The sequence below is a fragment of the Watersipora subatra genome, chromosome 1, assembly GCF_963576615.1.
Source record: "Watersipora subatra chromosome 1, tzWatSuba1.1, whole genome shotgun sequence".
Classification (NCBI taxonomy): domain Eukaryota; kingdom Metazoa; phylum Bryozoa; class Gymnolaemata; order Cheilostomatida; family Watersiporidae; genus Watersipora; species Watersipora subatra.
The window spans coordinates 46,751,061-46,763,334 of NC_088708.1; the positions used below are offsets into that span (position 1 = coordinate 46,751,061).

Consider the following 12,274-nt stretch of genomic DNA (forward strand, 5'->3'; position numbering starts at 1 on the left):
CTCACTTAGCCGGACCAAGACTTACCTTGAACAAAATGATTTATGCAGCAGGGAAAACAACACAACTATTTTTCTATAAGTTTAGACTGTTGTTTCATTAATACAATTTCATCGTCTCGCAATCACCCTTTATTTTATTGACATAGATGCCTGGCAAAAGGCCAGCTGGAATAAATTTTCTTATAAGCTAAACTGTTGCGACTAAAATAGCAGAAGGAGGTTGTGTATACAATCTAGTAGAAATGGTTAATTTTGCACTAGCAGCTGCCAGATAACAGAATAGTGAAGCTTTCTTATAGAAGCAATACTTGAAAACATAAAATTTCTAAATGAGTCCTGAGCGAAAGAGAGCATAACTCCTGGCTAGTCCGTATCTAGCGTAGACATTGACAGCCTTATGAATATTGGACAACAAGGCAAGAGATGAGATCATATATGTCTGAATTCCTTGATAAGTGCTGTTAATTACTATATGCTGTCGTAAAGAGCCCGTAAGAGAGACCTGAATCGAGGGTCGAGCTGCGATCTGTAAATGCTGTTATAGTTGGTGAGGTAAGCCATGCTTATGTTGTTTTCCTGGTCAACAAATGCGTATTGCCCTCCAAATCCAGAGTAGCCAATCAGCTTGCTACCCTGAAACAGCGGTTTGAATTTGCAACAAATAAACCTTTGTTCTTGGGGTTTTACATAAAAATGTCATATACACGCCGTTGGCCTACAAGGAATAACCATAATAAAAATACAGTGCATGTGAGCAGTATTATCCATGGAATTATTTTGAAGGAAAAAAAACTGAACAAGCCATTTATGGGGGCAAATATTCTCTGAATGGGTGCTTTACATCTACATGTATCGTATGATGTACCCAATTCGACCCTTTTTGCACTCCGACTTGAAGCAATAGAAGTACAGACTCTAGGTAGAGTTGGTAGAGGGTGGTAGGTAGAGGCAGGTAAATGTTCAGACTCTAGGTTAGAGTTGTTGGATCAAATTGAACAAACAAGGATTAATACATAGAAGAGCTTTGAGTCCGGTCTATTAATAGTCACTATTCATTGCTTAGACTGGCTATAAGCTGAAAGTGATCTGACCATATGCACGTATCAGGGAATGAATGTATGAATGTGTAAGAAGCTCTATATTCAATTAGCACCAGCTTATCACTTCACTATTACCAATGATACTCTTTATAAGCATTGTTCAAACTCTAAGCCTATGCTATATTACTAAGGGTCAAGTTCTTAATCAGGCAAAATCTGTATATCAGTCTTAAAGGTTGACTTGCAACAAAATTCACATTACAGTTATTTGGTATCAAAATATTCACCATGTCTTACTCTGTTGTGTGGTAAGTGCCAAATATGTAGAAATGTGATTACAAGCTCTTGAAAGCTCAAAAACGAACAGTTAATCGCCGCCATCACGAGACTGCCGTAGATTAGAATCTCTTTCCACAACCGCTCAAATGGGACGTATTTGTACAAGATGGCTTCTGTTTACACTTTCACACAACCTCATTCGTCGAAATATTTTCGCAAATATACTTCACGCATTCAATAAAACCATGTCTATTGTTCTTATGCGTCTATTTTATCGTCATTGTAATGCTGTCACTTTCAGCACTGATATCTTATAACCTACTGTGAAAATTTGTTTAATATTTTAACCTTAGCTCGAAGGAGTACATATCATTTTCTGATAAACATGACAAGCCTGTTGGTCACCTGTGATAATCGAAAAATGCTGCAGAAATTACATGATCAAATCTGATCACATGATCAGATTACGACTAGACGATTAGACCAAGCCGAAACAAAATTGTAAAGTAGCGAGCATCTATATTTGATACGGGGTCTTCGGTAAAATCCGAAGTGTTTGTCATAAACTAGTGCTACGAGAAGTTTTATATTGAGCCTTTAATTGGCCTTTCAATTCACGTGAGAACATCACGTGAGAAAACAATAACCAAATGTAATGACTACGTCAGAGAAATAAACTGATCCCTATCTACGGCGGCTTTTCGTTTTTGAGCTTTTAAGAGCTTGTAATCACATTTCCACATATTTTGCACCTACAACACAGCACAGTAAGACATGGTGAATCTTTTGATACCAAATAACTGTAATGCGAATTTTGTTGCAAGTCAACCTTTAGGGTACGGACAGGTATGACTGAAATCACCAAAGAAACGAAAAACACGAAATTATTCGGCCAAAATTCACAGAATTGTCAGAGCTGTACATGCACAAAGAAATCGTCGACGAAATGCTCGTAATTGGCTAAACAGATTATTAGTGAGCACGATTCTACCAGCTTTCGCAATTTATTTAGTCCGAGGCACATAACACAATACGCAAGAAAAATACTAACGCAATTCGCCATAGTAAATACGATGCAACTGACTTGATTGCGCTAGCGATGGAAACACTCTCTACAACTTTTGCTGCTAAAAAGAATTGTTATTATTAAAAAGAACTAAAGTGTCGAAAAGAAAATACTGGATACACCGGATAAAATAAAAAAGACCAATATCCAATGTCATGGGATATTCAAACACCTAGCACAAGAGTTGAGAAATGACGAAGTGAGGTTTAAAAAGTACTTTAAAATGACACCCACTAATTATGACTATTTGCTGTCGTTGATTAACTCGTCTAGCCAATTGTTAAACTTGATTGTTTTTTCATCTTTGAAGATTCCCATACTTTTATCCCACAGCACCATTTTATTAGCGCTTCTCATAATAAGAATTTCCTGCCATTTCATGGTGCCCAAACAAAGAACCAACAATAGTGCAATCTATGCAGTTGCGTCGTATGTACTATGTTGAATTGCGCTGGTACTTTTATTGTGTGTCGTAATGCGCATCTTAGACTATACCAATCGCGAAAGCTGTTAAAATCGCGCTCACTAATAATTTGTCCAACCAATTAAAAGCGTTTCGTCGACGATTTCGGTGTGCATGTACAGCTGACAACTCTGTGAATTTCAGCCAAATAATTTCGTGCTTTTCATTCATTTCGTGATTTCAGTTGAAACCAACGAAAAATCGACACATGTGGCCGTACTCTTACTCAGTACTTGCAAAATGTCAAATAAAAAGGCCGATATGATGATATTAATACCTTAGGAGATGTTCTCATCTGACCAGCCGCTGTCATTGTCCAGTTGCTAGCAACTCCTATCTTTTTCAACAGTCTCTTTTTATGAATATGCGGAATACCGTGCATATGTAGCCAGGTATCCTCAGATATGCTTGGGGAAGTGTTATTGGGACCCACTAATATGGCAGAATTATAGAGCTTCGCTATCGCTCGAGCAGAGGCGAATCCTGCCACTGAGCCAATAGACAGAGAGCGTATGCCTGGATCATTCAGCCTGCGTATCTAGTGACACAAAAGACACAAGAATGAGAAATATTTGTTTTGGTAAGGACAAGAAGTTTGTGTTAAAAGGGTAGATATACCTCTAGACTCCTATCTTTAGTGGCACTAAGAATCTAAAAGTTCATCTAGCTATAATATATGGTATACAGTCACACCTCTACTTATGAACATCTCAACGTAATAACTTTCCAACACAGGATGAATAAATTTAGCAAAAATTTAAACTTGACACTTGAAGTAATTTCCAACATATGTTGTTCAGAGTTTGTTAAACATTCCATTTTTACAATTGAATGTGGAGAGACTGATGGAGATGAAAACTAAAACAAAGAATATAATATATTAGGAATAATAAGATAAATACTCGAGTGAAAGAAGTTACTCTAGTTACTCTACCTCCATCACCACCTCTATCTCCAGACATACACATGGCCGAGCTTACCCTTCTATTCACATGTTTCTCTAAGGTAACGTAGCAAAAACAACTTTTTAAATTATTATTATATTATATTATTATATTAAACAACTTATAAATTATTATAGTTTATTTTGGGCATATGAATAATTGTTTAGAAAAGGGAAGGTCCATTGCAAACAAAAATATTTTCATAACCAAAACAAAGGAAACACTATCCAAGGAAGTATTTCCTTGACAAATGAAATGACTCAAGCATGACACTTTGAACATTGAACTTTCGTTCTACTATTTCACTGGAGATGCGCTAAATCTCAACCATCTTTAACGACTTCCAACGAAAGCCAAAAGGAAGTATGTGTCGGTACAGAGATGTATGACTACGTACTGAGTTTATTTCTGTGAATGTTGAGGGTCTCATATAGGAAACAAGGGTGTAGTAGAGCTCAATGGGCGCAAAAAAGACCTCGAAGATGACAGAAAAACCATGGCCTCTGACTCTTGCAGCTCTGTGTTGCTCAGCCAATGGCAGGCCCACATAGAAATCCAAATCTATAAATAGAGTATTCATCAGCCAATGGCAGGCCCACATAGAAATCCGAATCTATATATAGAGTATTCATCAGCCAATGCTGGTTCCTAGAACACTTTACGCAGATAAATCTTGTTCCACATATATAGCTAAAGAAAACACAAAATGAATTTTCGGAAAAAAATTCTACTCAAGCACCTTGGTCTTAAACAGAAATATAAAATAGTGAGATTTTATCATCTACATGTTTAGACCGATAGCTGACTCGTGTAACAGAACTCCTAGAACAGGGCTTCCAATTGGAGGTGCTTTCACCACTAAGGGGTGCGAGCTGTTGTTTACGAGAGTACAAGAATCAATCGCAAAGCCAAAAAGTGTACTTGTTGTCACAGCAACTCAGTGTATCAGGATGTTCATCTCTTCTATATATCAAAAATAATTATTATAACATCGTCAATCCTGAAAATTAACTGCGCATTTCACTTACCCACAAGGAACAAAATTTTGATCAGATACTAGCAAATAGGAGACATAAGAAAGTCAAAAATAATAATGTGAGTTATTTTTTTCAAATGTTGCTGCTGTGTGAAAACGTTAGACTCTTAGAATGATCTTCCAATAACATATTGTTTTCATACACTCCGAATATATCTTTGTCATTATGTTTTGAGCTTTTTTTTCCTCAAAACAAGGGGGTGTGAGATTGCCCTCGTCAGTCATAATGGACCCGGCCATGAATAGTGACGCGCTGTTCTAGAATGTTACGATATCTGTGTATATAAAAACAAGGAAGTAGGTCATCTTCACAATTGTTCATTAATGCAATTCAAAAAGACGAGACAAGCAAACAAACTTATTGCAGTGCTACAGCTCCTTGAAAATTTTCTATATAAAGGTTTGAAGCACGAGTGCAAAATTTTAAAGGCGATGCTCTATGACATTAAAACCTATATTTGTGATCATATGACGGTGAATTTATAACTAACTTCATTGACATGCTGCTAATAAGGTACAAAAATATGAGCGCATTTTTTCTTGCAATAGGCTACAAACAAATCAACGTAGATTATCGGTGCCTGCACCAGTCATATGTTGACCACATGTAAAAAACACAACTGTTAATAGTCGCGCATTGTAGCACTTCTTGTACCAGTTCATGGTCGAGTGTCAGAGCCTGAAGAATTTATGAAGTGTCTGAAGTTGTATTGCTTAAAAATTGTGCACTTAAAAGCCATGACCTTGCCTCCTATGTATATTGTCAACAAAATGATGGTTTTGCATTTATATGAGTGTTTGAAGCCACAAAAATACTTTTAAATCCCCAAGATATAGGCGGTATGTTTATGGGGTGGGCATACTACAGTGCTTAGGTACTAGTCACATACAGTTTTAAATAATAGAAGAATTACAGTAGATTTCTTTCTCAATTAGTGTATACAATTAAACCGTAGCTGTAAACCGTAGTAGAACTGTTATGAAAATCATGGCCTGAGGTCTTCATCAACATATAATATTTAACTAAACAATAAACAGTCTAATGGAATTTTTATATACTAATTTAGATCAAAGTAATATAACTCAGGGCGTATTTTTGGATTTTTCAAAGGCATTCGATACGATTAATCACAAAATTTTAATTGACAAACTTTTTTACTACAATTTTAGTGTAAAGTCTTCCTCTCTTATTCAAAGTTATCTCCAAAATAGATTTCAATTTACCAAAACAGATACTGATTGTTCGCAAATGAGGGCAATTACGATTGGTGTCCCACAAGGATCAATTTTAGGACCCCTCTTATTTTTAATTTTTATAAATGACTTAGTAAATGCTGCACCTGCTTTGGATTGTATTTTATTCGCAGATGACACCAATATATTTTCAACAGATAATTCTAAACTCCAAGAGGAATTAAATATTATTAATGAATGGTGCCTATCAAACAGACTCATTTTAAACAACAGTAAAACATTTCAAGTAGTTTTCAAAAATCCGTCTAAAAACACTCAAAATTATAATCTAAGCCTTTCTTTAAACAATTCTCAACTACAAATCAAAGATTCGACTCAATTTTTAGGTATCACGTTAGACAACAACTTGACTTTTAAAAAACACATCCAAAGTCTCATCAAAAAACTTAATTACATATTACTAATATTTCGTTTCATTCGCCCCTACCTAGACAAATCAACCATGATCAATTTGTACTACAGTTTTTTCTATTCTCTTTTAATTTATGGAATCGAGTTTTGGGGCCACGGCAACAAAACTGATTTAAACAAACTTTTAATCATGCAAAAAAAGGCAATCAGAATAATACTCAATTTTAAACCAAATCAAACAGTTTCCAAAAATTTTAAAATTTTAAAAATAATGCCAATTGAAATTTTATTCCAGTATCGCCTGCTAATGTTTTTAACAAATTCTTTCCCCATGGAAGAGTTACAAGATTTTATGATAGATCATTGTCAAGATACCCGTTTAAAAAGTAAAAATCAATTAAAGTTGAAAAAGTGTTTGTCTTCTAAGGGACAGAGATCGATATTTTTTAGTGCAATGAAATTATATAATAAATTTTTGAGTGATTGTGCGGGCTCTGCTCCGGGTCAGCTGAAGGCGAAGTTGGTAGAGCGCCTGTGGGCGTCCTGGGACTGTCCTTCCTGACTCTGGTGCTCCGGAGTGTGCGCTTATCGCTGATTCTGTTTCTTTTCCTACTGCTTGCTGGGGCTGCCTTGACTCTAGCCTCTGGCTATCTGGCATGTCCTATTGCTACTCTGTGTATTTTTTTACTCACATTGTCATGTTATTATTACGCAATAAAAATCAAATCAAATCAAATCAAAAACTGCCGGCTTGCCATATAACAAATTCTTGATAGCTATTACCCGATGTCCCCTTATATAGGCCTATCTCACATGTAAGCCAACCCTAGAAAAACCCTGAAATCAGGGAATTTATAAAAATTCGCATAAGCCAACACTATAAATCGTATCTATCCGAGCAAAAGGTTGTGGAAATGGAGCGGCTTTTGCAAGCTTAGTACAAAACGTTTCTGATTGGTGAGTAGTTGTATAATTAACCTATCGGGCCTCTGCTTAATCGAAAGGAAACAATCAACTGTTTGCGTTGAGCCAATGACAAAACATGTTTGCATCTCACACTGACCTTAGTTTCACTTTGCAAAAACACATTTTTATTGCTATTTCTTCTTTGTGTGATCAGACGTATTACAGTTATATGTATGTAGGTTTCACAAATTGTAGATCAATTGACTTCCGATGATCATCTATTGAACAATAGTACTAGTGACAGTGAGTATTTATTTTTAACAGTAATAATTTCGTAAGCTATAGCAATAGTTGTAACTTGTCTGACTTGGAACATGCTTAACCCGTCAACCATGATAGTATGAAAATGGCTGAAAAGGTGTCCGAACTCATTCTACGGCACATTTTTAGTCTTTTTATAGCATCAGATGATGTAAAATTTTATAATAATTAATTTGATGAATTGGTTTGACATAATTATATTCGTTAAACTTTTATTTGGTAGCGAACGAGTTATAGTGGGAACCATTATTGTTATATTTTACTTCTACCTATGTATATAAATCTCAATGTTTGTTTGTCTGTCGTTTGTCCGTCCAGTTATAACGATAAAGTTTTAGCAATGAAAAATCACCTTCGTAGTGGATTTGAACTCACGACAGTCAAATTTTAAATCTACTAACAAGCAAACATAACCATAAAGCTAAGCCATTCACACCCATCGCTATTACCATATACTGTATATCCTTTTCACGATTGCACACACTAAATGAGCATTTTTATTATTAATTGATATTACTTTTCACGCTTGTTTTTTTACCATTACAACCTACTTTTTTAATTAGCAATTTTCAAATGTGCCGTTTTAATATCAAATGTGCAAAATGTACCATTACATTCATACTTCCGGTTTCAGTAAATCTGTAAAAGCTAAATGCTTTTCACGTCGGCAATTGTATTAGCTAGAGTAGGAATTGCCTTTAAATTCTCTCTCCATTCGGTCAGACAAAGTATCAGACAAAGAAAATCCGATATCTCATTTTTATGTTTGTGCCAGTCTTGAGAGGTACCGGTATTGTCCATCAAAACTTTGAGTACAACGAGCTTCTGCTGCAACAGTAACCTTTTTTATACACACTTCTATGTACTCATTGTTTATTTTTTCTCTTAATTTATTTGACCTGAACACAAACACCTTTCTCATGATAGGATGTTTAAAAGTTAGAACAGTAAATCTTGTATAAATGTTAAATAAAAATAATTTTTTTGTGCAAATACTTTTTTATTATCCGGGCAACGTCGGAGATTCATCTAGTTTATTGATAAAGTTACATTAAAAAGGGTTCGAGTTGTAGTTGATGAAATTAAGTTGGCATAACGCCATTTCGTTTGCTTTCAATCAGAGTTATGCACAAACAAGCCGGACCCCTTAGTCTGGTAATTTTTTTGCAGACTAGATTTGGTTTATACGCGGTGATAAACGGTAAAATGGCACTACAGGATTCCTCCAGAACTCTGTAATATTATAAGAGCCGTGTCTGTTCATCTATCTGAACAAAGCCATGCTTAGAGCATTAGGAAAACAAAAACACTGTACAGGAATCGAACCTGTATTACCACCCAAGCATGCTGCACCACTCAAGCACCTTGCTGAAATGTGGAGCAATTGTATACATAATTATGGGCGCAAGGGACTGCCAGCGTCCTAGTAGATATAAAGAAATCATGGTGACTGCATATCGCGAGCATAAAGGATAACTCCAAGGTTATAAAACGAGCAGACTTCAACAACGGCTCAGAAGGTATGATAGATGTTTTTTGTTATGTGCACCCTGAACGGGTACGCTCACCAACTCCGAAAGCACCCTAAATTAAATCACAAACAGATCTCAAAAATTCTCCTGAATGGGCACAATAATCATACTAAGTATCTCCAAACATTAATTACCTAACTTTGCAGCAAATTCTTCGACAAAAAATTCCTTCAAGGAACGAGATTTTGGGTCGACTCTTCGAACTAATTGGTTGATGTAGAGTTCGAGAATTCCAAGATCTCCATCACACCACAGGTAGTCTGCAATTGAACCAGCAATAAAATCTTAGGTAGCCATTTAACGTTTTTGTATATATATATAAGAATATGTAAGAGTGTCTGCGTTCAAAACAGAGCATAGATAGATTAAATGAAAGGTAGAATGTCTGAAGGTTTGGTAACCAATACAACAGCTCAAAAAATATAACTTTCAGAAAAAGTGGCTCATCTCTGAAGGAATTGGAAACATACGGAGAGGGCTTATTCATAAAGTTACCTGGAGGAACTATCACTTGGTTAGCCAGTTCTTCACTTAAGAACTCGTCGTTGCTGATGTCAGCGATAGATACGGACCTGTTCAGTCTGCTCAGTCCCGACTGCAAAGTAATGGGAAACAAAAATAACTACACCAATCTTAGCACAGCAAATCCTGATGTGATTGACATCGTAGCAGCAGTAAGAAGTATGATATTTAGCCTTCATAGAGTGTTTTAGTAATCAAAATTTCAAAGTAGTCGCAATGCGAGTGCAAATAGATAACAATAACAAAGTGATCTATGACAAACAATTCCTAACTAATACCTCACTAAGACATTTTTGAAACTATTGCTGCGTCTTATGATAAAACTGGCTATTATCAGAACAGTTCGCAGTGTCCAACTTTATTATTAAAGTACAGTGAAACTTTAACCTCAAACTAATTAAAACATAAAACAACTTCACCATTTTAACATACAAATTCTCTGATTTACAATACAAAATTTGATCATGTATTTGATGCGAGATCCAAAGTAATTTCCAGCAAAAATGTTTTAAATGTTAAGTTTGGTACAGGAAAAACATGAACCTGATAAAAATTCATAATATAATTAATATACAATATGATTAATACATAATAATATAATGTAAACAGTAGCATAAGGTAAGTTAGTTTAATCAAAGTTAAAGTAAGTTACACTGCACATCTCTATCATTACTTCTACCTCTGAAAATATGCATTATTGATCACACACTTCTAGCTGCATCTCTATCTCAAGTAAAGTAACAATAAAAAACCTTTCCATTTCCTTGTACTTTAATGATGTAGTCACTGCATTTAACTTAAAACAACTTAAAACTTTGATTTTAGCTTTCTACAACTTATAAAATGTATCTATTTTAATAATACATACGTTTTAGAGCTTTTGAATGAATAATATAAAATGCAATGTATTATTATAGGAAGGTTTGCTCCTACATATGGTGGTTCTAACATATGAAACAAATCTTGGGAAGAATCAATTTCATATATCAAAGTTTGACTGTGATTGATTTGAATTTCTTTTTTTTTATCAAGTAAGACAGCTGCGAAAAAATAAAACCAGGAAAAATCATAGATGGGAGGCTCCATATGTACAATAGCTTGACTAATCGAGGTGCAGAGCCTAGTTGGCAGGCAGTGAGCAGGATGTGGCGCGCATGGATGAAAAAATAACCCCAATTTGAAAAAAAAATCCAAAACCTATGTGTATTCCTCCAACTCGCAAACTGTCAACTGTAGCCTGGAGATCGAATATATAACTTAGGATTGCTGAAAAAAGCAAGACGACTTCAAACTCTCATTCTTTCAAAGCGTTTAGTTAGTAAGTAAAAACTATGCCACAAAGTCAGAACCAGAAACTCCACAAATCAAAAACTAAAATGTTAATTTACAGATGATAGGATTACACTAACCTCCTCAGAGAGAATGTTCCTAACTGTTATTTTTCCTTTGTTGTGCCTTTCAAACTCTGGCCAGTAGAAAGTCACTGGTTTGTCGAAATCTAACAGGCCCCTGCAATTAGTTCAAATATGTACATCATGTTTGAATGTATTTTTGTACGAAATACAAAAGTGTTTAAAAAAATATTGAGCGGTACCTTTCATGCAGAAGACCAAGACTAAGAGAAGCTACCATAGTATAAAGTGAGAATGTGTTAGCGACTGTAGATTCTTTCCATGGCTGCCATGCTTCAATATCAGCGTAGCCTCCCCAAAGATCAACTACTATTTCACCATCTTTTATTACTGCAAATGCTGCACCTTTTTCTTCTTCAGACAGCAAGTGAAGCCTGAAATTAGTGCAAAAATTAGTTACTACCAAAAATCCATGCACTAGATATAAACGTTGGCAGCAATCTTTTAATAAATGGATAATGCAATAATGTGAAGTCGTACCGGAAAGTGTCAGAAACTTTTTTCAACCTTGGAATAACAAAACCATCGATGTTTCCTTTAGGAGGATCAGGTGAAAGTAAGTTAGGTATCCAGGCGACAATTATCGCTGTTCCCAGCACTGTAACACAACTTGTCCACCAAAACCCCATAGAATTTGGAGATTTGCTTCTGTGTCGCCTTTGATGCTGGTTATTTGGTGGAAGTACAGGAGCTTCGCCTATATGATGCCTCACATCTCCACGCTCAGTTTCCAAAGATTTGGCCTCACACATGCTGGGTTTCACATAATTGTTCCAGTTATTTCTTCTAAAGCGCTAACATCGAGCCTGCAGACGATGTTAGCTTCTAAAATAAGCAAATTGACACGAGATGTTAAGTCATAAAGCAACTTTACAGCAATAAAAGTGCACTTCAAAAGTTAAGAAAGAGAAGCACGTGTAATAGTATGATTGCAATTTGATATTTGAACTTTTAATGGATCCACCTATTTAGGCTGTCGATCACCGAATTCAGTTTAACATACAAATTTTTACTCAAATATGCTAGTCGCCTTTAGCTGGCATGCATACAAAAACGAGGATCCAAAACGAATTTTGCTAAACGGGACTATTCGGATACAAAGGATTGTAGTTCCACTCCGAATAGTGCCAAATGTGAATCCGTGACAA

General features: G+C 35.5%; 1 protein-coding gene across 2 annotated transcripts; it reads right to left on the minus strand.

Annotated features, from left to right (window-relative positions):
• Positions 1 to 106: 106 nt before the first annotated feature.
• On the minus strand, positions 107 to 12,274 carry LOC137397312 (beta-lactamase domain-containing protein 2-like). Of its 2 annotated transcripts, XM_068083610.1 has the most exons (9): positions 12,091 to 12,274; positions 11,607 to 11,951; positions 11,309 to 11,500; positions 11,124 to 11,223; positions 9,688 to 9,787; positions 9,327 to 9,452; positions 4,190 to 4,353; positions 3,126 to 3,386; positions 107 to 633 (listed from the first exon to the last, which is right to left on the minus strand). In XM_068083610.1, the coding sequence occupies exons 2-9, from the start codon at positions 11,876 to 11,878 to the stop codon at positions 469 to 471; spliced, it is 1,380 nt and encodes a 459-aa protein (XP_067939711.1). In that variant the 5' UTR covers positions 11,879 to 11,951; positions 12,091 to 12,274; the 3' UTR covers positions 107 to 468. The 2 variants fall into 2 exon arrangements, with proteins under 2 accessions (XP_067939711.1, XP_067939705.1); XM_068083604.1 differs by having other exon boundaries at positions 11,607 to 12,274.

What these genes read in the sequence shown, in the direction of transcription:
- LOC137397312 (XM_068083610.1), bottom strand. Translation starts at nt 11,878, where the DNA reads ATGTGTGAGGCCAAATCTTTGGAAACTGAGCGTGGAGATGTGAGGCAT. An exon ending in GGAACATTCTCTCTGAGGAG is followed by an intron (nt 9,788 to 11,123) that starts GTTAGTGTAATC and finishes ATTACTTTGCAG; the next exon opens with TCGGGACTGAGCAGACTGAA. An exon ending in AGAATTTGCTGCAAAGTTAG is followed by an intron (nt 4,354 to 9,326) that starts GTAATTAATGTT and finishes CTCTATTTATAG; the next exon opens with ATTTGGATTTCTATGTGGGC.